Source organism: Leucopleurus acutus (assembly GCF_964270905.1).
Source record: "Leucopleurus acutus genome assembly, chromosome: 10".
NCBI lineage: Eukaryota > Metazoa > Chordata > Mammalia > Artiodactyla > Delphinidae > Leucopleurus > Leucopleurus acutus.
The window spans coordinates 95,397,559-95,422,597 of record NC_139153.1 but is presented as its reverse complement, the minus strand read 5'-3'; the positions used below and the strand labels follow the sequence as shown (position 1 = coordinate 95,422,597).

Here is a 25,039-nt window from a genome sequence, read left to right as displayed (position 1 = left end):
GCACATGCATGCAAGGCATAGCATGTTCAAGGCATAGCAAATAGCGCAGCTTGGCAGGGATGTGGGATTCCTGTAGGGAAGTCGAGAAAGATCAGGCCAGCAGTGGGTTGAGGGTAACTGTGGAGAACCTTGAAAGCCACAACGAGGTATTTAACTTCGGAGGAGGAAGAGGGCATCTCTTGTGGCCTTTTAGCAGCATTTGCTTGATGTCAACCAAGCCTGTCTCCTTGATGTTCGGATAAGGTGGATGCTACTGCTGCTGGATGGATTTACAACTGGATGGATGAATGTAACTGGGGCTGCCCTTGGCTCTTCCTCTTGGACGTTGTTTCAGTGTCCGAGGGGTAAGTGTCCCCGGGGGTGGGGATTTAGTCTGCCTTGTTCCCTGCTGTGTCCTTAGCTAGTGCTGTTCTGCAGGAGGACAGGAGGCCATGAGAGGCATAGAGCCCCGCTGCAGAGGCATTGGAGGAGGAGCTGGGTGGTCATTTGCCCATGAGTTCTTGGCAGGACACTTGCTTCTCTAGGAGAAGCTGTGCACATTGTTCTCCGGCTCTGAGTGCTGCTAAAAATGAAATCTGATTCTCGTGGGTTCTGTGGTGTCTGAAGGAAACATGATAACCCAGGTCGAAAAGCAACTTCCCATAAGGGTAGCAGTTAGAACATGACAGTCATCCATCGGGCAAACTTGTGGTCCAGCCTTAGGTGTCAGGGAGGACACTCGGAATTTCATGGGGATAGGGGGATACCCTGCAGATGGTTAGACCAGCTACCACCATCAGTATAAATGCAAGAAATCTGAGTGTGTCCTCTGACAGTGAATAAATATCGTGCATCAGATGGGTGTAGGGTTAGAGATGAACTGTAGTTGTCCTCATTTGCCTTTATAAGATTTATGGATCTAGGGACTTCCCTGGTGGTGCAGTGGTGAAGAATCCGCCTTCCAGTGCAGGGGACGCGGGTTCGATTCGTGGTCGGGGAGCTAAGATCCCACATGCCGTGGGGCAACTAAGCCCGCGCACCACAACTACTGAGCTTGTGCGCCTCAACTAGAGCCCGTGTGCCACAAACTACAGAGCCCAGGTGCTCTGGAGCCCACGTGCCACAACTAGAGAAGAGAAAAGCCTGCACGCCACAACTAGAGAGAAGTCTGTGCGCCACAACTAGAGAGCCCACGTGCTCTGGAGCCCACGCACCACAACTAGAGAAGAGAAAAACCCGCACACCACAACTAGAGAGAAGCCCGCGCACTGCAACGAAGACCCGACGCAGCCAAAAGAATAAAATAAAATAACATAAAACATTTTAAGAAAAGAAAAAAGAAAGAATCCTCTCTAGGGCCCACATGCTGCAACTACTGAGCCCGAGTGCTGCAACTACTGAAACTCGTGTGCCTAGAGCCCGTGCTTCGCAACAAGAGAAGCCACCGCAATGAGAAGCCCACGCATCGCAAGGAAGAGTAGCCCCTGCTCACCACAATGAAGACTCAATGCAGCCAAAAATAAATAAAAAATAAATTAAGACTTAAAAAAAAAGATTTATGGATCTAGCTTGAACTTCTTGATACCTTCATCATGAATGTACTAACTCTTAATCGGGATATGCTCTAAGTAGTATCTCATTGTATGTGATCTAAATTTACTGCTTAAAACTTCACAGGTAGATCCCCGGTTCCCATGTTCTGAGACCAGGCGAGCATGTGTATGTTTGCCTCCATGACTTTGTGACTTTGATTTGACTCGCTCTCAGCTTTTGCTGGATGCTCAAGATAGCAGTCCTCCCTGGTGGGCACCGTCCAATCCAGGCTCCTCTCCGTTGCCCATTGTGGACCTTCTTGCCTGCCTTTACACCTGTCTCGTGGAAGGCTCGGGTTCAGCCACCCAGTTGTCAATTGCCTGGCCGTCTCCTTGCCTGGTCTCCCTGGGAGCACTGACACTAGTCTGCATTGCTGCAAAAATAAGCAATAGAATGTGTTTTTATCAATGACTTACAATTTCTAACAAAATACTGATCTTGTGAACAGGTGTTTGTTCTTGTGATTATAGAGACATCTGCAGTTTTGACTCTTTGAGAGCAGTTTCCCGACAATGAATAAGGTGTAGTTTGACTTTTACAAAATCGAATGTAGTTGTGGCAGAGCTGACATGCCCAAGTGACCTAGTTAGCTGGTGAGCCACGCCTCCACTGCCCCGTGTCACCATCTCAGGGAGGCACTCACTTCCCTACTTGCTGTCATCTCCCCAGGTGTCCTTGGGAAGGGTCCATTTAAAAACAAAAATGTGTCTTTGTGGAAAGTGGCTCTGAAACAGTCAGGTGCTGGTGATGCGAATATGATCACGGCCCTCATTTTAAGATTGTGGAAGGTCTCAGGACACAATCCCCACAACGTCAGGTGTTTGCTGAGGTTTCCGTGTGCTGGGCTGGCTTAGGAGAGCAAGCCAGGCTGAGGGCATTGAATACAAATCACTTGATACTCTTCTAGCCCTTTCACCACGAGGGGTCAGTCAACATATTTTTGCCTTTCCAGGCATCTGGCCAAAAAATAAAAAAGGCCAGACTACCTTAAAATCCCCAGGATGGCCCAAAGTGATTGGTGGGGCTCCTATAAGCACCTTTCTTATAGCCAGGGGAATCTGATTCTGTGGTTTCGTGGTACTGGACTCTTATTTAAGTTCTAAGTACACTTCTTATAGACTCTTCATGTCCTTGGATGGATGCCTGTATCTAGGAAAGGAGATCAGAGATTCTAACCCACTAGAACCAGGTGGCAAATGACTGAGAAATTCTTACAACACTTGTTCATTAAGACGTTAAGTGCTACTATCATTGGCAAGTGTATCTGAATCGTCTATTATAAAGTTACAAATGCTTCTCCAGCTTCTACAGCTGTTGTTAATTTAAGAAGTGAGGAGAGAGGCTAGGGGCGTATTCATTTAGCCCAGACTCATTCAGTGTATAGACTACAGTCCTCTGGCACCAGTCTCAACTACAAAAGTAATCGGGGGTTTTCACTTTCTTGTGTGAAGTCCTAAGCCAGAGGTGTGTCAGGCTTGGAAATATAGCCCCCTTGGCTTTTCTGGCTCTGTGACGTAGTTTGGGTTTATTTTTCTTGTTCTCTGGAACTGGTTGTTTTTGCTCTTTCCACTCTATCAGCAGAGACAGTTTTATGAATATACTGCATTCTCGATCAGTCTGGCTGCCAAAGACTCATCCATTCCTAAGTCAGCACGCAGAGAGCTTTGTGTGTGCCCTAGCAGGAGCAGCCACTATCGTTATAAATGCAAGAGGCAGTGTGTGTCCTCCCATAATCCGTAAATGTCGTGCATCAGAGAGAGGCAAAGTATTGTATTCAGGGAGGTGCTATCAAGGTAAAGAAGGCTTTTTTTTTTTTTTTTTTTTTTTTTTTTTTGCGGTACGCGGGCCTCTCACTGCTGTGGCCTCTCCCGTCGCGGAGCACAGGCTCCGGACGCGCAGGCTCAGTGGCCGTGGCTCACGGGCCCAGCCACTCCACGGCATGTGGGATCTTCCCGGACCGGGGCACGAACCTGTGTCCCCTGCATCGGCAGGCGGACTCTCAACCACTGCGCCACCAGGGAAGCCCAAGAAGGCATTTTTAATTCCTGGATTTTTAGAGGTAAAAGTACCTGGGTCCCAAGAAGCTTAGCTAAATTTCTTAGCTAATTAGCTTAATTAATTAGCTTAGCTAATTAATCCCAGAGAATCCAGGTTTTCTGACTCCTGGTTCTGCATCCTTCTCCACCAGCTCTCAGTACTGATGCAGGACTGTGTGCATCAGAACGACACGCTGAAACCTGGACAACCTTGCCTTTTTCTCTTTCCGCAGTGCCATGTTGCAAACATGGAAGACTTCTAGGATGGTGCCTTGGAAGCCTCTTTGCTCTGCTACTTGATTCACTTTCACCAGGTTTTTTCACCCACTTACTTACAATGGAACCACCACACACTGTGTCGATTTCTCAGCTTCTATCTCTCCCTCCCAGGCTGGGAAGCATCAGGTGAGGTAGACTGTCACAGGGATACCAAGAGTCCTGTTTGTAACGCTGCAGATGTATGTTGCACTTTGCAGTTTACAAAGCATGTCCACATTATCTTGTCTGACCCTCACAATGACCTGTGGGAGAAGCCCGGAATATATCATATTATTATTATTTCAGAATGAATTAAGACTACATGTGTTGAACTCCTGTTACATATCAAGGACTCTACTGGGGTTTGGTTTTTTTTTAATTTTTGAATTTTATTTTATTCATTTTTTTATACAGCAGGTTCTTATTAGTCATCCATTTAATACACATCAGTGTATACATGTCAATCTCAATCTCCCAATTCATCCCACCACCACCTACTGTGGGTATTTTATACTCAGGCCCTCTGCTAACTAGTTTGGGGATTTTATAAAATTATAAAAAGGTGCCCTTTGGCGAAATGAATTACACAAAGCTGCCCCTTCTTCTTGGGTGACTCAAAGCCAGACCTCAGGCTGTATTTCAGCCCACTTATCCCCTTACATGGAGGTTGTGTAGACGTTAATCTGTTCACTTCTCATAGCAGACCTATAAGGCGGGCAGTGCTGCCTTTCTAGAGATGGGAAAACTGAAGCTCAGGGAGGATAAATGTCTTAGGCAGAGCTACAGGGCTTCTTGGTCTTAGAGCTGAGATTAAACTCCAACTCTTCAGGCTTCCCTGGTGGTGCAGTGGTTGAGAGTCTGCCTGCTAATGCAGGGGACCGCGGGTTCGTGCCCCGGTCCAGGAAGATCCCACATGCCGCGGAGCGGCTGGGCCTGTGAGCCATGGCCGCTGAGCCTGCGCGTCCGGAGCCTGTTCTCCTCAACGGGAGAGGCCACAGCAGTGAGAGGCCCGCGTACCGCGAAAAAAAAAAAGATGTCATAAGAATATAAAAATAGGTCTTGCCAAGGTACTGCCAATCTGAGCTGCCCAGGCTCTCCTCAGTTATCCACATGTTATAGAAAGATGGGGGCTGCAGAGCTAATTCACTGAAAGTAGACAGTTTCACTTGACTTTAACCTTTTTCTTCATTTCCTCTGTTTGTACCACATCCACTGAGCCAAAAATTATTTGACATGATTCACTTTCCTTCTCTACCCTTATTTAATTGGTGACCATGTGCAGTGAAACAACCGGAAGAGAGATGCAGGTAGGAAAGGAGAAAAAGGGGTTCTCCATGGGCCCTGGCATGTGTTTCTTAGAACAATGAAAGGAACCACCTCCACTAAATTGATCCTGTTGGTCATGTCTTCCTTGCCTGTTTTAGAATTCCTGGCAACCACTTGGTCCATTTTTCTGGTGATGAAGTCAAGTAAGTCTTGCTGTGGAAGTAGTGGCAAGAAATACTGTGTGTGCAGAAAGTCGTAGCTTAGCAAGATGGGTGGAATCCATCGTGTATCACTGACCCTTCTTAGGCAGACAAGTCCATGCTGCCCTCCTGGCTCTGCTCTCTTCTGCCCAAGCAGATGAGTCCCTACTGCCTTAGACAACCAGACCCACAAATGAAGGAGTCGTGGGTTAAGGGTCCCTGGATGAAAACCCTAACACTTCAGGACACATTGTACTTGCTGGGTCTACGCTATGGCTTCCAAGAGCCACAGGAGTGTACCCTTCAGTAACAGGACCCAGACAGGGGTGCTGAGTTTCTGCATCTCAGCCACTTTGGAATTAGCACTGCCTGCTTTGGTCCTGAACATGGTGACCTTGTGTCCTGTGCTTGGAGGCTCACAGGAACAGGATGAGCTGTCCAAGTTTCTATTTCTGAACAACATGTAAATTTATCCCATAGCAGAGCATCACAGCTTCGGCTCATTCTGTAAACGTGTTGAGCCTCCTGCTAGGTGAGCTGGGCACTGTACGAGATGCTGAGGCTATAATGACAAATTATTCACGGTCCTTGCTCTGTGTGGGAGGAGATAGCTGCGTAAACAGGAAGAACGGTACAGTGTCTGCACAGTCCAGGGCTATCATCTGTAAAAAGTGAGATCATAGTGTGTACGTCACTGGCTTGTTGAGGGGATTAAGCTGGTGAGATAAGGAAAGCACTTAGAACACTGTCTGGCTCATGGTGGGAGGGTTGGCAGTATCTATCACTGTCATCGTCATCGTCACCATGGTTGTTGGCACTGACCTACCACCTGCCCACAGTGGGTCCAATGGCTGCAGAATAGGGGGAGTGATGTAACCCATCAGGCAGGTTCTCAGTGGAGGTAACGTTTGAGCTGAATCTTGAAGGGAGAGCAGGGATTGACCCAGAAGACAAACCAGAGAACTGAGGGCAGGTAACCAAGGCTCTGGGGTTTGAAACATCAGGTGGTTTGGGGAACCCAGCAGTTCAGGAGTGAGGGTGGTTACCTGGGGGTGATGGGGAGAAAAGAAGGCTGATCCAAAGAGAAGGAGGGGCCTGGAGCGCCCTCCTTGGGCTTCTCTGTGAAACAGGAGAGGAAATCTGTGGAGGTGAAGAGCCTCGAGGCCACCAGTGGAGACACGGCAGCCCTTCTGAGCATGTGAGGGACAAAGGCCAGCCAGGGACTTAGCTGAGGAGGGAGACTGAGCGTGGGTCAGCAAGGAAGTCAAACCCACAGGAGGAAAGCAGGTGGTGTCCCAGGAGAAAAGGAGCTTTTCAGTGCAACAGGCAAGGTTATTTCTAGCCGGGGGGGAACCAGCACAGACTCTATAGAGATAAAGTGGGGACACAAAGAGGCCTTGATGATGTGTCGGGAAGTTGGGCTTTATTTCCAGGCCATTGGTAGGTTTCAAACTGGAGGGCAACAGGATCAGATTTGTGCCAAAAGAATGTCATTCTGGCAGGACTGAGGCTGTCAAACTGGAGAAGGCCACACTCAGGCAGATAGTTGGAAAAAAATCGAAGGCCTCAGAGACCAAGAGGCAGGAGCCTGCAGTGCTCCCGGCATGGACAGCGGGTGTGAGGTCACACACACGCCCCGCCTGCCACTGCCCTCTGGCCCGGCTTCTCCCAGGTGGCCTACAGCCCACAGGACTCAGCCATGGACCCGCAGTCCCCAGGGCTAGGAATATGAAGTCCAGACAGGGGACTACAAGGTCAGCCCAAAGACACCCTGAGGGCTGGTCTGTCTGACCTGGAGCCCCCCTTAATGTGGAGCATCTCTGGGATGTTTCAGTGCCACCGTCACGGAACCAAGGGGTGGGGTGGGTGCAGGTACCATCAGGCCCCCAGAGTGCCTGTCGGAGCCTCCCGACAGTGGGAAGAGCCCACCGTGGATGCCACGGGAGTGGTCAGCCCAGCCACCATGCTCACGCCGAGGCCCGGCACGGGGCACCTGAGCCCTCTCTGTGACCAGGAGTCCTAGAAAGCCTCCTCTCCGGTGGGACTAGCATCCCCACGTGAGGGAATTAAGGTTGGTGGCATTAAAGTCACCGCTGGAGGAAGACACTCTTCGTGGACTTGAACCCAGGGCTGGCTGCTAATCCTGTGCCTGTTAGAAAGCGCCAGCCGAGAGGGTGTGTCCACGTGACGGTGGCGCAGCTGTCGGCGTCGCACATGTCCTAGCAAAGGTCTCTTTGAAGGTGCTTGGGTTTACATGAGCAGAAGAGCGCGTTCCCGCTTTCTGCTGGTGAGCTCCAGCCTGGCAGCTGTGTGACACACGCCACCGACACCTGGGTCCCTGAGGGCCCTGGGGGGCAGCGTGCTTCGAGCAGGAAGTGAGAGCTGCTGGGTGCTTGTGGAGTAGCGCTCACCTGCCGGTTCTTCGGTTGAAGCGTTTCATCTCAGGGGCCCGCCTCCAGGACCACGGTCCCCGGGTGGGCACCTGTGGTGTGCTACGTTTTTTCTGATGCCCCCAAACTCACATCTGCCTCTCGCCCTCCTTCTGCCACAGATCCTGGCGCCCCTGTGAAATTGCCTTGTCTGCCAGTGAAGCTGTCGCCTCCGCTACCTCCAAAGAAAGTCATGATCTGTATGCCCATGGGGGGGCCAGACCTCTCGCTGGCGTCCTACGCGGCCCAGAAGAGCGGCCAGCAGGGCGGGGCCCAGCACCACCACACCGTCCTGCCCTCCCAGATCCAGCACCAGCTGCAGTACGGCAGCCTCAGCCAGCACCTCCCTGCCGCCACCGGCTCCCTCCCCATGCACCCCTCGGGCTGCAGGATGATAGACGAGCTGAACAAAACGCTGGCCATGACCATGCAGAGGCTGGAAAGGTAACGGAGGGAAGGGGTGAGGGCAGGAGAGGAGGGCTTGGCGCTCCGACCGTGACCAAGGAGTGAGAAGACCAGCGCCAGCAAGGGCTCACACCCACTGGGGGGGGGTGGGATTCGGGAGGGGGGGTGAAGGTAAAATCAGACCGGAATCTGAATGTCAAGGACAGTATGGAAGAAAAAACCGTTGCCAGTTGCCAAACTATAGAACAGTCACGTTTATCAAAAAGGAAAAGTAGTGCGTATGTATACATATGAGTATGCGTGAGTGGGCGGGTGGATAGATAGATCGTACGTATCGTGCTTCTGTAGACCTTAACGTGTTTTGGAAGCAGGTGCACATCATCATTAATGTGGTAACCCCTAGGGTAGGGAGATGGGGAGAAAATCTTTTGTTTTTATATTTTGTATCTTTCTGTACTGCTTAATTTTTTATTTTGTGTATATTACTTTTATGATGTAAAAAACAATGTGAATGTAGAATAAGAAGAGATGAGAGCTGGCGGGGTGGTGGTGGAATAACAGAGGGAAAGGTGGAGACGTACGCCCTCGTTCTTGCCGATGGAGGAAGCGGCAGACGTAGTCTGATTATACGAGTTTGAGCCTCAGGTATTTACCAACAACTGGTGAAGTCCCCTCTTTCATCAGAATCTCCCTCCAGTAGCATTGCAGGGAGAACTGCCAAGGGTATTCCAAGGGCAGGCCTGCAGCGGAGACCGTGACTCCCCACCACCCAGGGAGATCTCTCGTGCTGGTTCTGGATCGCTTGCGTGTGTGTGTGTGTGTGTGTGTGTGTGTGCGCGTGCACGCACGCGCGCGTTCAAATACCACCTCACTTGTGCCCAAGAGGTGGCTGAGATTTCCCTGTGTGACTCCAACCCAGTGTAGTTAACTGGGTCCTGCAGACCAGATAGGAAAACTGCAGCCTGGAAAGCACGCAGCCGGTCACCGGGCAGAGAGCCAGGGGCGAGATGGACACAGCCGAGAGCTTTCTGTTGTAGTTTCCTGACTCTCAGTGGCTTTTCCCTCCCTCTGTGTCAGCCAAGTATTCTATGTTTGGAAAATTAATGACTCCAAGAGAAGCTATCACTAAGAATTCTGACTTGATAGGTTCACGTTAATATCTCCCTTCACTGAAAAACAAAATGTATTTGGCCATTGCCATCATTTCCAACTACTGTTACTGTTAATGAGGACAGTCGCAATTTACAATCTGGATGGCAGTTCGTAGTCTATTATGAATACATACCTTTGTTATTATCTTGATCCTCACACCACCTAGGGAGACTTGAGTCAGCCAAGAAACTAAGGAAGGCTGAGTTCCCCAATGCCAGCTTGGTGCCCATCTGCAGAAACTGTACAGAAATTGAGAACAAGCTTTTAGATACCTTCATAGCAATTTGACAGGATAATTTTTTGTCTTATGATAAAAAGGGGTTTTATTTGTTGTGCATTTTTATTATATTTTTGAAAGCATCAGTTTGTGATGGATTAAAAATTAAAGTATGTAAATCAACCAACCGACCAACAAAACTGGTCCCTCCCCATAGACAATTTTTTTTAAGATCTTTATTGGAGTAGAATTGCTTTACAGTGGTGTGTTAGTTTCTGCTCTATAACAAAATGAGTCAGTTATACATATACATATGTTCCCATATCTCCTCCCTCTTGCGTCTCCCTCCCTCCCACCCTCCCTATCCCACCCCTCTAGGTGGTCACAAACCACTGAGCTGATCTCCCTGTGCTATGCGGCTGCTTCCCACTAGCTGTCTGTTGTACGCTTGGTAGTGTATATATGTCCATGCCACTCTCTCGCTTTGTCACAGCTTACCCTTCCCCCTCCCCATATCCTCAAGTCCATTCTCTAGTAGGTCTGTGTCTTTATTCCTGTCTTACCCCTAGGTTCTTCATGTCTTTTTTTTTCTTAAATTCCATATATTTGTGTTAGCATACGGTATTTGTCTCTCTCTTTCTGACTGACTTCACTCTGTATGACAGACTCTAGGTCCATCCACCTCACTACAAATATCTCAATTTCGTTTCTTTTTATGGCTGAGTAATATTCCATTGTATACATGTGCCACATCTTCTTTATCCGTTCATCTGATGATGGACACTTAGGTTGCTTCCATGTCCTGGCTATTGTAAATAGAGCTGCAATGAACATTTTGGTACATGACTCTTTTTGAATTATGGCTTTCTCAGGGTATATGCCCAGTAGTGGGATTGCTGTGTCGTATGGTAGTTCTATTTGTAGTTTTTTAAGGAACCTCCATACTGTTCTCCATAGGGGCTGTACCAATTCATATTCCCACCAGCAGTGCAAGAGTGTCCCCTTTTCTCCACACCCTCTCCAGCATTTATTGTTCGTAGATTTTTGATGATGGCCATTCTGACTGGTGTGAGGTGATACCTCATTGTAGTTTTGATTTGCATTTCTGTAATGATTAATGATGTTGAGCAATCTTTCATGTGTTTGTTGGCAGTCTGTATATCTTCTTTGGAGAAATGTCTATTTAGGTCTTCAGCCCATTTTTTGGATTGCGTTGTTTGTTTTTGTGTTATTGGGCTGCATGAGCTGCTTGTAAATTTTGGAGATTAATCCTTTGTCAGTTGCTTCATTTGCAAATATTTTCTCCCCTTCTGAGGGTTATCTTTTCGTCTTGTTTATGGTTTCCTTTGTTGTGCAAAGGCTATTAAGTTTCATTAGGCCCCATTTGTTTCTTTTTGTGTTTATTTCCATTTCTCTAGGAGGTGGGTCAAAAAGGATCTCGCTGTGATTTATGTCATAGAGTGTTCTGCCTATGTTTTCCTCTAAGAGTTTGATAGTGCTGGCCTTACCCCCATAGACATTTTGCCAAGCACTGTCCTAGGTAGTAAGTCAAGCGGCCGAGCCTTCAAGCCTGGATCGTCCTCCTGCAAATCCAGAACTCCTTTGACTATAGCACAACCACTTTCCTAAAGACAGCTAGCAGTGAATGTCATTTACTGCCCTCACGTCTCCTGTAACCCCCAGTGTATTTTTGTATCTCTTCCGGAGATAATAAGCATCTGAAAAAGATACTCATGAGAGCATATTAGTAGGATATTGCTAAATACATTTGCACCTAAAACATGCCATTTAAAGCTTCCATTGAAAGTACTAACCAATAAGTTATGTGATATTCCTCAGTTCAGTAATTTCCGTGTGTATTTATAGAATATTTCAGTCGAGTGTAAACCAATGAATAGGTCTGTTGGACCTACACTGGGTCAGGTTCTTTATTGAAATGAATCAAGGACAGCAAATGGGCAAGGAAAGGAAGGCGATATCGGGATATTGCAGGTGGAGGAGATTGGAAGAAGGGCAGCATGGTCTTGTCAGCTGAGCCAAGGCAATCTCCTGTGCTTTGTGTCACCCCCAGACCCTCCTTACCTCCTGTCTCCCTCCCCACCAACCGTAGGCCAAGGCATAGTGGTGTTCTGGTGAACCAGCCAGGACACAGGGAATTAATGCCTACATCATCAGGATAGCCCTACAGAGGGCTTCCCTGGTGGCACAGTGGTTGAGAGTCCGCCTGCCGATGCAGGGGACACGGGTCCGTGCCCCGGTCCGGGAAGATCCCACACGCCGCGGAGCGGCTGGGCCCGTGAGCCATGGCCGCTGAGCCTGCGCGTCCGGAGCCTGTGCTCCGCAGCAGGAGAGGCCACAACAGTGAGAGGCCTGCGTACCGCAAAAAAAAAAAAAAAAAGTGGACAAATAAATTACAGTTCTGATAAACTCATGCTTCTTCTACCTTTTCCTATCCCAGAATCCCTGAACAGTTAGATTAGAAAAGCTGTGACATTTGCCAGGAGAAAATTTAATCCCAGGAGAAAATTTCATGCAGTCGCTGAGGCTAAGGATTTATACACCTTGAGTGAAAAACAGGCCCAGCGAAGAAAAAGGAAAGTATCGGTGTTTCCTTAGCAACCAGAAGATCCATCAGCAATTTTTTATCGAGCACCTTTTCTGAATGGGGCTCTGTGCTCGGCACTGGGGATACAGCAGTGAACAAAGTATAGAGGGCGGCTGCCCTCGGCGTGGCCTAGAGTCTGCTGGGAGTGTGACCTGGGCGAGTCAGTGCCAGCGAGGGAGCTGGGGGGAGGGGAGAGCACAGCAGGGGGTCAGCTGGTAGGTGGGCTTCTCTGGAGAGCTGCATTTAAACTGAAATCTCAAAGATAGAAAGAATCAGGAGAAGACGGAGAAAAGGGATGAGAGAATATTCTAGGCAGATTAGAAGAAGGAATGATACGCTGTCTCCAAACGGGTGATGAGATTTTTAGGAAGAAAAGGCAGGAAGTTGACAGTTACTCTCCAGCTTTTTAGAGGGACAATTATAGAGAATGAGAGAAATGACAGAAGATTGTGATCTGATGTAAGGAAGAGCCTGGGAACCACTGGAGAGAATACAAGAGATCTTTTGAAAAGATCAGGCTAGCAGCTGTCCCAAATGGTTTACTTGTAGGCTTCCTAAAGAAAAACCCTACAGGTGAGATTGTCTGCTAATGTCCTGTCCAACCCTGTAACTCCATGTCAGTAATACTGAAGCGATCTCTAATGTGAATGTTTATAGAAATAGAGTGGTTTTACCTCTCCTGGGAAGTTAGCTATACATTGGTGTTAATACAGATAGTCCAGACCAGCAGTGGTCAACCAGAACCAGAAAGGCTTCCAGAACCATCTTGAACTCTTGCCAACACTTCCCGAGTACTGCTTACATTAGCTAGGGATTAAATTACTACCTGTCAAGATTATTGAAAAAGGAACAATTTCAGCATTGGACAGAAGAAATTGAAATCAGTAGCCCCGCAAACCCCTTCAGTCTTTAATAATTCTGTTATTCCATAATTAGACTTTTCAAAGATGACAGTTCATTTATAATCTTAGTATAAAAACATTTTGGGGTGACAGTTACTTTATGTGGCCTTCAGGGTCACAGGAAAGTCTAAAGAAGGATTCTCGGTCCTGAACTAGATGGTCCCTGGGGTTTCTTCTAGCTTTAACAGTCTGACGTAATTACCGCATTGGTTTATGTCAGTGTTTCCACCTGCAAATCAGTGTTCATGATGATGAGTAGCTGTGCCTTGGTACCGGAGGAAAAATGAACCTCTGAATAGCTAAATGTTGTTTGCTCGTGAAATGACATTTATTTGAGGAAGTTCGGTATTTTGTTCATCGTAGAGCAAATGGCATGTATTTTCAAATGAACTGTGTTTCCAGGGAAAGATTCTCTTTCTTATACTGATGACCGTCTCTTCAACATCTCCTCCAATTCTGGTGAGACATTTGTCCCTGACCCTTTGAGGCCAGAGTTATCAATGTCTTACTTTAGGTCAGTACTTGGATTTTACAGCAGGTATTTATCATCTGTCAGTGGCTGCCTGTAGCTGTTGTTTTGCAATTTAACTGCTGCTTTAAGAGGCAGAATGAGATTTCAGAACAAGGTAATGTCACCCTGAGCAAGACAGGTCCTCCCCTGCAAGGCTGGTGAGCCACCTGGTCAGAAGAAGGTTACAATGAGACTAGATGAACCACTGACATCTTTCAAAGTCTTAAGAGGATAAAAAAGGAAATGTATTTTTATAAGAGAGAATCTGCCCCTGAATTCCTATGTGTACATGAGTAGAAACCCTGCCCTTGCTTAATGAATAAGTATAGATGCTTCGATCTTCTTGGAAACCCTTGTCCAAAAAGATTTTGCAGACCACAGATATTTAAAAACCTGGGGAATTCCCTGGCGGTCCAGTGGTTAAGACTTGTTGCTTCCACTGCAGGGGGCCTGGGCTTGATCCCCGGTCGAGGAACTGAGATCCTGCATGCCACGTGGCACGGCCAAAAAAAAAGTTAAAAAGCGAAAGGAAGTGTTTCGCAATGTGGCATCAATGTTAACTTCTCGGTTTTGACAAATATACCATGGTCATGAAGGATGTTGACATGAGGGGAAGCTGGCTTAAAGGTATATGGGAATTATCTGTGCTTTCTTTGCAACTCTTCTGTAAAGCTAAACTTATTACAAAATAAAAAATTATTACAAAACAACCCCCCCAAAAAGAACCAAAAATAAAATCCTGGCATCACATCCAGCCAAGCATGACCTAGGACATTGGCTGAGGTCTAGGGACAAAGGCCTGTGGAAAAGCCACCAGTTTGGTTCCTCCATCAGAAATGGAGGTTGCTGTTGGTGAGATTCTGGGTGTCTTACGGTTTTATTCATCACATCCTGACCCCAGACGCTGTTTCAGAAGTGTGGGTCATTGGTCCCTGGAAGGACAGACAAAGGGATGTGAGTGAACTAATTTACATTCATTACCATGGCTGGAAAAAAAGCAGCTCAAAACACATCCTCCACTCAGGGAAGCTCAGTCCCCTGGTCTATATATAGAATGGCATCATTTCCTGCTGACTAAGGTCCAACAAAAAAAAAACACAAAGGCTCCAATGTTGAGTTTCTTATCTCAGAAGGCTGTGATAGAGCGTACAATGTGTGCCTGCTTTCCCAAAATGAAGCTGATTAACTGTTTTCTTGGGTGTCAGAGGTTACTTCCGTCATTTTCCAGCCGCAGGCGCTGCAATTTGTAGCATAATTTCTCACACGTTTTTGGGCTCCGAGGAGAAAACGTCTGACTTGTTCCCTCTCCTTTCTGAAAACTCTCTTTATAACTCTGTGCAGTCAGAAGGACGAAAGCTGTCCCTGTTGAATTTCATTTTCAGCATCATATTGGAGGGTAATAAATGTTCTCTGTCCTTTCAAGAGATTATTGTCTTCTTTTTTTTTTTTAACAATAGGTGCAGTTGAAATCATGTGTGGGAAAGCAGTATCCCTTTATGACACGTTTTTCTTTAAAAATGGTGGTGAAATGGTTCCCATGTATTTTCAAGGAAGAGGAAGGATTTAAAATAGGAATTTTTCATTTCAGAACCTGCCCCTGATTTCCTAGCAGAGTATCAAAGGTGCTTGATCGTGGGTAATCCCGTGCCCAGGGATGGGTCACGATGCTCCACTATGCATCTACCTGTTATCATGTGATGGAGACGCAGTGATGGTTATAAAGCTCCCTTGGAAGGGAGCCAGCTGTTTACTGACCCTGAGTTGTTGTAGATGTCTTGCATTCATTTCTTGATGAATTATTAAAAATAAGCTGCCTCTCCCTCACCAGTAACGAACAGGAAAGGTAAAACAGTCGCTTAATGTTCAAAGTCTAGGGATTTCTTAGAAACATGTGACTGTTGACATGATAGGAAAATGCGGTGAAGGGGGATGGGAACCTGAGGCGCACCATTGCGTTCTCAATTTATGTCTCTCCTACTTGGTTTAGCAGAGTCAAAAAGGAGAGTTGAATTTAAAAAAAAAAAAAAAGAGTTTTCCAAAAAGGAGACGCATTAAACGTTATTCTTGATGGAGACAGGACCAAGGAGAGAGGATACGGCTTTTCACTTCCCTGACATGGCATGGGGACATAGTGAAGGCAAAGAGAGTTTGAAATGAGTGCTTTTTACTGATTCAGGACTGGTATTTTACTCTCAAACTTTCTGAATCCTGTTTTCGTGTGTCTCTTGTAAATGGCAGGCGTCCTGTTTTAGGTGCACTTCTGTCTGTTCTTCCTGGTTTATTCACTTTTTTCATGAAGGAAGACATTCAGGCACTTCCATCCTCTGGGGAGAAAGTGGGACAGAACAAAGTTGACATCCTCACAAACTTACCTTTCAGTGGAGGAGACAGATGATACACCAGTGAATATATTATATGCTGTGTATATACATCTATACACTGAAGAAAATATAGAGCAGGGGAGTGGGCATCACCTATGATGGTGATACCTTTCTGTCCTCGAGGAACTGCGTCACTGATGTGGCCACAGTAAACCCACTGCATCCCTTCTTCTTCTTGTTGGTGACGCACCATTAGGCAAGACTAGACTATCCAGCTTGGTGACTATTCTGCCCCGCTCTCTCTTGTATCCTGTTCTCTCTGCAGCCTACTCGCCCCCAGCCACGGGCTACTCACACAAACACGGATGTACCACCCAAGTCAGGAGTTCAAACCTGTCTCTGTGTCCCATCAGAGTCTCCAACCTTGGGGCTCTTCCCAGCAAAATTCATAGCAAAAAAGGAGCTGAGTTCTGTGAACATCTGTTGTCCTTGCTTTTTGTTATACGATAATTTGTATATTCCCATGGTTTTTTTTTTTTAATTTGTGGTACCAATTGCATTTCATAGTCAGCATGTCCATATACAAGAAAATAACGGCCCTGAGGGTTCTTTGGGAGAAGACAGTGTGGTTAATGGAAAGAACACAGGCCCTGGAGGGAGAAAACCCACGTCCATATCCCTGTTGTGATCACAACTGAGTGATCACTTATTTCCTCAGAAATGTAACATCCTCATCCATAAAATCAGGATAATAACAATACCCTTCCTAACTTTGCAAGTTTTGGGAAGATTAAATGAGATAACGAACATTTACGAAGTACTTTGATAGGACCCATACAGGACCCTATGTGTTAACTGTTGTTGCTGTTTTGAAAGATGGCCTGCTCCTTTGTCCTGATTTGTGGAGCCCCCTGGTGTATTTAATTACTAGAATGGAAATATTCCAACATGGTGCAACTGACCAACATCTTGCAAATGTTACGGAGCGCTCTCAGGTTTTTGCATGTTCATCCCTATTTCATTTCTCAGGAAAATTACATCATTTGGAGCGACCCAGATGGGGAACAGAATCTCATCTTCCCCCCCGCCCCCTCGCCGGACAATAATTTAGGACCTTTGGTGTTAATTTAAATTTATCATAGAATGTCATACAAGAAGAAACCTTCTAGATCTTATCTAGCCCAACTACCTCACCTTACAAAGCAGCCTAACTCTGGACAGTCTTAACTGAAGTGGCCTGAGAGCGTAGAGTTAGGAAATGTGCTGACGTTAAGCTGTCTCTGTTACGTTCTGTACTCACACCGTCCTGGGATGGAAGGCACGCGGGTACCCTGGCATTCTTCCTTGCACAGATCTGTGCCTTATCTCTTGGGATTATCTTCTTGGGAAGAACTCTAGATCACTATTTCCACAGCTTTAATTCTCCTTTCATAGGATATTTTCCCTACACAGCAAGACTATCTAAGGGTCAGGGATAATTATTTTAGTGAATTAAAAGATGGTAAGTATATTATGGCCTACATTACTAGAGACTTCAAATATTTGATTGACTTTTCCATCAGTTCCCAAAACGTGCACAAAAACAGGGCTGAGATATGAAGAGAATTAATAATCAGGCTCTGTCTTTGACAGGCTTACAGTCCATGGGGGCAGAGGGTAAATGCTTAGATGTGTGATTGTAACATAACGCGACAGATGCTGTAACAGGTGGGAATGGAAGCTGTGGAAGCACAGAGAAGGGACTGTTTTCCACTGAAAAATCAGAAAAGGCTGCTCAAAAGAAATGGCATTGGAGCTCTCGTTGAGGGTGGGTGGACTGCTCCAGTCAAACTCTGAGGGGCTATTTCTGAGGTGGGGGGGGGGGTGGCAGGAAAGCTCACAACGTGCTCGGGAAGCGACAGGTGGCCTGGTGGCTGGAACACTGGGTGCGCGGTAAAGAATGGCAACAGATCAGATGGGGAGGAATTATGGGGCCAGATGGTGAGGTGCTCCCTAGGCCATTCCAAAGAGGGTGAGGTTTATCCAATTGACAATGAGACCCTTCAAAGGTCTTTCAATTGGAATTATATGACCGGAACTGTTTGACAGCAGTAGAGAGAGGACTGGGTGGTGAGGAAGAGAGAAGGTTCTGGAAAAAGAGTAAGTTTTGAAGCCATTTCAGGGCTCTGCTTCTGTCCAGATGACACCAGTACGAGCTCAGGCTCTACAGCCCCTACTGCCCGAGTTCAGTAATGCCTGCACCCCTCTCGCTGTGACCGTGGCTGCGTGCCTCATTTTTCCTCTCTGAAGTGGAGGGTAACGGTAGTACCTGTCTAATAGGGTGGTGGTCGTTAGGCTTAAGTGAACCCATCCCTGGCACTATGTGAGCATTTAAAGTGTTAGCTCTTTTCACCATTATGTGCAGCGATCCAGGAAGAGCTAGGGAGGCGCCGCCTAGGAGGTCAGGATGAGGGGCTCCACGTTTACCTGCGGTTTTAATTCCTGCTCACCCACCTGGAAGAGGTACAGTGACCACAACCCCCATGCGATGAGATCCGTTTGAATTCCACGCAAACTCAGTGCTTAATCTCTGAAGAGTTTTGACGTGAATGGTCTAGAATAGATCTGATTATGTGAGTCATCTTTTCCCCGGGGACTTGGACAGGTACTCTGGAAGACGTGGTGACTCTTCCGGGCCACCGGAGTGTCATTTTGTACATCACTGATCTGGGCCACATAATGAGAAAAGCTGCTTCCCTCGAATTGGTTTGGAGCTCTTGCACTAATGGGGTAGCTGCTCAGGGACTAGAGCCGCGGCACAGATAACATGCTCAGCGGAACTGTCATGGTGTCAGATCGTTGGTACCGCCCCCAGAGCAGGAACCTGAGCTACAGCAGGTCAGGAACTTAGGAGATGAGATCTGGGCAGTTCATCCTTCAGCAAATACTGCAAATTCCTGAGAGTTAATACCCAAGTTGCATGTGAAGAGACTCAGGTGGTACAACTCTGAAGATGCAGCAGGTGGCAAAGCTGTCATGCATACTCCAGGCCAGCGGTTCCCAAATGGGCAGTTTTGCCCCTCAGAGGACATTGGGCAATATCTGGTGATATTTTGGGTTGTCACCACTGGAGGAGATGCCACTAGCATCTAGTGAGTAGAGACCAGGTTTGCTGCTAAACAGCCTACGATGCACAAGACAAGCCCCCCCTACAAAGAAGGGTCCAGTCCAAAATGTCAGCCATGCCGAGGCTGAGAGACTCTGGCCCAACATTTAACCAGAATGTGATATATACGTCATCGGTGGTACCCAAAGTGAGTTTAAGACGAGCTTTTTTAAAGTTTTAATGGACACGTACTTATTTTAACGTAAGTTGTAAACACATACTTAACATAAAACCGCTGATTACAAAGATATTGTTGCTTAAGATGAGGCTAAATTAGTATTTGAGTTTTTTTTAAGTGTTGACTTAAAAATACGAAGTAAATAATAGCGTAAGTGGACATCAGATATGGCTAAGGAGTGTGGGATGATGCAGGTTAGAAGCCGTTGGTTTGGATGAGGAGTCAGAAAACTTTTTCTGTAAAATAACTGGGTAGTGAATATTTGAGGCTCTGCTGCAACTTCTCAACCATTTTGGTACAAAAGTCACCATGACAATAGGTAAACAGCTGAGTTCTTTTCCCATCCTGACTTTTCTAAACCCAGTGTCTAAGATGCATCCTTTAAACTCAGTGCCCCGGGTATGGCCTGACTGTGGCAGGAAAGGACACTCTAACTTACCCTGGTTAGTAAGATTTAAAATATTTATAAAGTCATGATACCCGTTTTGTATACATGTGGACAAAGCGTGATGTGTTCCCCACCTTGCATGTGTACAGTTAGTGGGGTTTGTGTTTAACCAAAGTACACAGTCTTACAAGTATCACAATTCAATTTTTGGATACAGCATATTGAAATAGAGTGGGTTCAAATTCCAGCTCCTTCCTTTACTACCTACGCCCTCATGGGCCTGTTACCCTCTCACAGCCTCCATTTCCTGCTTAATAAAATGAGGATAGTGACACCTCTCCTGCAGGGTTGTTATAACAATGTAATGAGATGTGGAAGTCTCCAGAACAGTGGGCAACACATTCAGTAAACGTTTACTCTTTTCCTTTTCTACCTTCGTTCTTCCACATACTTGATTCTGTTACTAAGCCATTAATAAAAGTGTCAGTCAAGTCAGGGGTACCTATACAATACACTGAATATACACTGAAAATACAATACACTGAAAATACTCCCTGAAAATTAAAGAATGATCTCTGCACTAATACCCTTTGAGTATGACTCGTCAACCACTTAAAATGCACCTAGATGTCAGTGATTCCAGCCCATCTTTCTTTCAGCAAAAACAATAAACAATAACTGAGTGTCAGCCATGGTGTCAGGCCCCTGCTACAGACATGAAGAAGATATGGTCCCTGCCCCTGGAGGCATCTACTGCTTGGTTGGGGAGAGGAAGCTAGTAAGCAAACGGATGTTCCCAATTTTCACAATTGTGGAATCTCCTGAGAAACTAGGCAAAGTGTTGCCCAAGACAAGTATTGAAAGATAAATAGAAATTAACCAGGTGAAGGTGAGATCCCTTCACATCCCAGGCCAAGAGTGTGCAGTGCATTGTTGCATGTGAACGAAGGGTGAGTTGTATGGGGACAGAGGTGTGGAGGGGTTGCAAGGCTGGGTGAATAATACAGGTCAGATTATGCAAGGCGTTGCATGTCAGGCTGTGTCTGAATTACTGCTTCCAGGCTAACGGTTCTCCCTCTAGCAGTGACACCTTTTATTTAGAGCAGGTCTTCTAAGTGACAACTCCATTCTAGAAAACCAGCGTTACTAAGACTGTTGGACTGGTGTCCCCCTTCCTGCCCATTACCACCAGCGGTGGAGGCCAGATGTAAGACGCGGCTACATTTCAGTTGATTTAGTTCTTTGCTGTGAATAATATAGCTTGTAACGTGGATTTTTTTGAATTTTCCATGTGTGTCACTCTTGAAGCACTGGTTTTGTAGCCGAGGCAGGCATTCAGGGTTCTAACAGATGAGATGGCTACATCTGAGTTTCTGAAAGTTGCTTTGACGACAGTCTGGGGGACAGACTGAAACGGAGAATGTTTGGAAACCTCTTGAAGGGCCCTTTCTATAAATAACAAGTGAGGGGCTCCCTTGAGGCCATGCCAGTGGGACACACGTGCACCAGACCTACTAAGAAGATACCGTTGACCCAATTTCACTGAAGGAAACTGAGGCTCAGAAAAGTTAATAGTCTGCCCAGTGTCATGAGAGAGTCAGTGACGGAACTTGGACTTGGAGCTATGTCTTGACTGCTCATACCGAGGCCCCATCAGAACCTTTCCGGCCTCCTTCCCAGCCAACTCTTCTCTCCCCTTGTGTCTTTGCTTGCTACCCTGTGGTCCTCCAGAGCTACCAGATGTGTGGAATCATCTGGTATTTGTCTTCCTCCTTCTCAGCATTCTTCCTAACACAGAGTTGGCGTATATTTATCAATAGAATATTTGTTAAGACCCTTTTGGTGGATTCACCCAGCTTGCTGGAAAACACTTTCTTCGTCCTTATGGAAACTGGACATTCTGTCACATGCTAGACTGGCCGGATCGGCCAGGCAAGGTCTTCAGCTGTTGCTGTGATGCCCCGACCAGGCAGTCGCTGGTCTCTATGACTGGTCCCTATTTTCCAAGGTGGGCAGTCTTATATGTAGGACCTGCCCCAGGGGCTGAGGGATCTGCCTTATAAGCCCCTTCTTCTCAGGGTTTCACACTTCCCGTAGATCGTTTTTTCTTTTAATACATTTATTTATTTTTATTTTTCTTATTTTTGGCTGCGTTGGGTCTTCATTGCTGCACGTGGGCTTTCTCTAGTTGTGGCGAGCAGGGCTACTCTTCATTGCGGTGCGCGGGCTTCTCATTGAGGTGGCTTCTCGTTACGGAGCACGGGCTCTAGGCGCGCGGGCTTCAGTAGTTGTGGCATGTGGCCTTCAGTAGTTGTGGCTCATGGGCTCTAGCGCGCAGGCTCAGTAGTTGTAGTGCATGGGCTTCGTTGCTCCGCGGCATGTGGGATCCTCCCGGACCAGGGCTTGAACCGTGGCTCCTGCATTGGCAGGCAGATTCTTAACCACTGTGCCACCAGGGAAGCCCCTCCTGGTAGATCTTTGAGAGAGGAGAAATCACAGTCTCCTCTTTATCATAGACTACTTGGGAAGCTGAGTTTCTTATCTTTCTTTGCATAGTATTTCTCCTTTCTCTGTCCTCTCGGGCAGTTTGGAGCTGTCCACCTTAAGGAATTCTTGTGCTTTCTAGTTTCCAACTTTTATTTCCTCAAAAGACTTTTCCCCACCAGACATGAATAGCTATTGGCTTCTTTTCATTCTTGCTCTTGTTGTATCCCCAGCGCCCTGCCTTCACTGGAGCCAATAATTAAACTAGAAATGGCGGGGAGGGGAGAGAGCAGGGGTGGGGCAAAACAGGAGCCATGGAGTTACAGTTTTGCTTCTTCCACACCAACGTCCCTTAATACCCAGTGTAGAAACCCAAGCGCGGTTGGAGCCCAGTGTCGTTGTCTGATGGAAGGGCCACCTCGGGAGGTGGTGTAGTCCGTCACCTTTCAGCCAGCTCTTGGATTTGTCATGCGAGACCATCCATTCTGTACACCACCTTCTTGTTCTCACTGCCATTCCTATTAAACTAGATGGGAAATGGGCCCCCTAACCTGCTAATGTCTAATTAAGATGCTGCATTTTTATAAACGTGATTGATTTAATCTTATTCAGTGGTTGAACTTTTTTTTTAAGTTGATTTAGTTCATTTCCTTGAACACCATAGCTCATGATGTGTCAACTAGATTTGCCATTTGTGTCACTAAACACTTACGAGAAAAATACAAAGAGAAAAACAGCCCTTTGGAAACAATGGAAGGAAGAAAGTGAATTGAATTTAAATTAGACGTAGCAATCAAGTGTAATGAGGGACTTCCCTGGTGGCGCAGGGGTTAAGAATCTGCCTGCCAGTGCTGGGGACTCGGGTTTGAGCCCCCATCTGGGAAGATCCCACATGCCACGGAGCAACTAAGCCCGTGCGCCACAACTACTGAGCCTGCACTCTAGAACCCGTGCGCCACAACTACTGAGCCCGTGTGCCACAACTACTGAGCCCACGCGCCTCGAGCCCGTGCTGCGCAACAAGAGAAGCCACTGCAGTGAGAAGCCCGTGCACTGCAACGAAGAGTAGCCCCCGCTCACCGCCACTAGAGAAAGCCTGTGCACAGCAACAAAGCCCCAAACACAGCCAAAAATAAATAAATAATTTTAAAAAAAGAAATAAAAAGCTGAGATTTAGAAATTAGACACATTTTTAAAAAAATAAAATGTAAGGAAAGTTTTAAAGGAGACCTAGCATGCATTCACATGTCCTTAAGAGTTTTCTTTTGGATAAGATGTTCTAACGTAAAATTATTGCTAGACAGCATAGCCTCACACTCCGTTTCTTAACACGTCAAACACTGTTGGATGGTAAAATGCATTCAGTTTCCTATGTTTAGAAATTCCTTAAAGACACAAATTCCACTTGAAGTTCATCTGAAAAGAAGTTATAAAATTTAACTGTGTGTTTCAGGCTCCATTATTCTTGCTGGACTTCATTCAGAGCCGGTCATAAAAAGGATTCTAACTTGCTGTAGGAACCTTGGATAGACTCTAATAAGAAAATAACTAATTTTCTTTATTTTTGATAATACACATTTCCTGATTTTCTTACAATGAAACTCATGTGGCTTTTATTAAGAAGCAGATCATTTTTAATTAAAAAATATTTTTTATCTGAGTTGGCTCAACTAAAGAGATAAAACCAAAAATATGATCATCATTGCTGCTGGGAACACTGACCTGCTGTAAAACCAGACTGGCGTTGCCTGTGTCTGCTGAGAGTCTGACATGGTCCTTGGGAGAGAACTTGGTCTGAGTCGCCCTTGCCCATGTCCACCCCGATGTCACGCGTGGGTCTCCAGCCTGATGGTCCCACCTCTTCTGTTTCTCTGCATCTCCATCCGTGACATTTCAGTCAGCCCCTGCCAGTCATGCTGTATAGCTTTGAAAGCTGGAGCTTCATGTATTGTCTCTTTCTTTCCTGGGTCTCTCACTTCACCATCAAATTAACCCTTTTACTCCTTTAAGACATGTGGGTTGCAAATGAACCTTCCTTTGACCATTGGGGTTGTTGCTCTTAACCAGAAATAAAAAGAGTTAAATTTATTTTTTAAATTTTTTATTTTTTAAATGGCGGTAAATACACAGGACATGAAATTCACCATCTTCCCCACTCTATAAAGTATACAGTTCAGTGACATTCACGTACATTCGCATTACTGTGCTACCGTCACCACCGTCCATCCGCAGGGCAGTAGAATTCTCATTTCCTATTCTGTGCTGCTACCACCATCCAGTAACTCAGCTGCCCCAAAACAGTTAGCTGTTAGGTGAGAAATGAGACTTGAATTGCCCAGTAGACCTTTTGTCTCTTAGGACATAATGGCTAAGTTTTTAAAAGGTTCTGATGCATTTAACATGACACGTTAGCCAGAGTAAATGTGCTCTTTTCTCTTTAAACAGCTCTGAGCAGCGGGTACCCTGTTCTACTTCTTACCACAGCTCTGGTTTGCACTCGGGTGACAGTGTCACAAAAGCAGGACCTCTGGGCCTTCCGGAAATAAGACAAGTGCCAACTGTTGTGATTGAATGTGATGACAATAAAGAAAATGTGCCTCATGAATCAGACTACGAAGACTCTTCTTGCCTGTACACACGAGAAGGGGAAGAGGACGAGGACGACGACAGCTCGCTGTATACCAGTGAGTGCATCCAAACTCTTCGCTGAGGGTGGGAGGGGCGTGGCTGACGGGAAGAGCTGCCCACCTCTGTGGGTTCTAATCTGAGGTCCGAGGTTACTGTTTCTTCCTTAGTAAGATGAAAGGGTAACTGTCCTCTGAACAGCCTCAGAGCTCTAAAAATTACAACATCGTGCTTCCATCTCTTGCCTCTTTTAGATGTCTCATTTTTTCTTTGATTGCTTCCCTTGGGCTGCAACACCCCATCAATTAAAAAAAAAAAAAAAGCAAGGAGCGGAGGCACCTTAAA

The 25,039-nt window shown here is 46.4% G+C and overlaps 1 protein-coding gene across 1 annotated transcript in view; it reads left to right on the top strand.

Moving 5' to 3' along the window:
• The window catches only part of PHACTR1 (phosphatase and actin regulator 1), a gene marked incomplete at its 5' end in the record, with an annotated part of 535,964 nt that overhangs the window by 465,977 nt on the left and 44,948 nt on the right, over positions 1–25,039 (top strand). The window contains 2 exons of the mRNA XM_082848323.1: positions 7,884–8,205; positions 24,515–24,753. Of these exons, the coding sequence (XP_082704449.1) occupies positions 7,884–8,205; positions 24,515–24,753 (561 nt within the window). The remainder of the gene's footprint in view (positions 1–7,883; positions 8,206–24,514; positions 24,754–25,039) is intronic.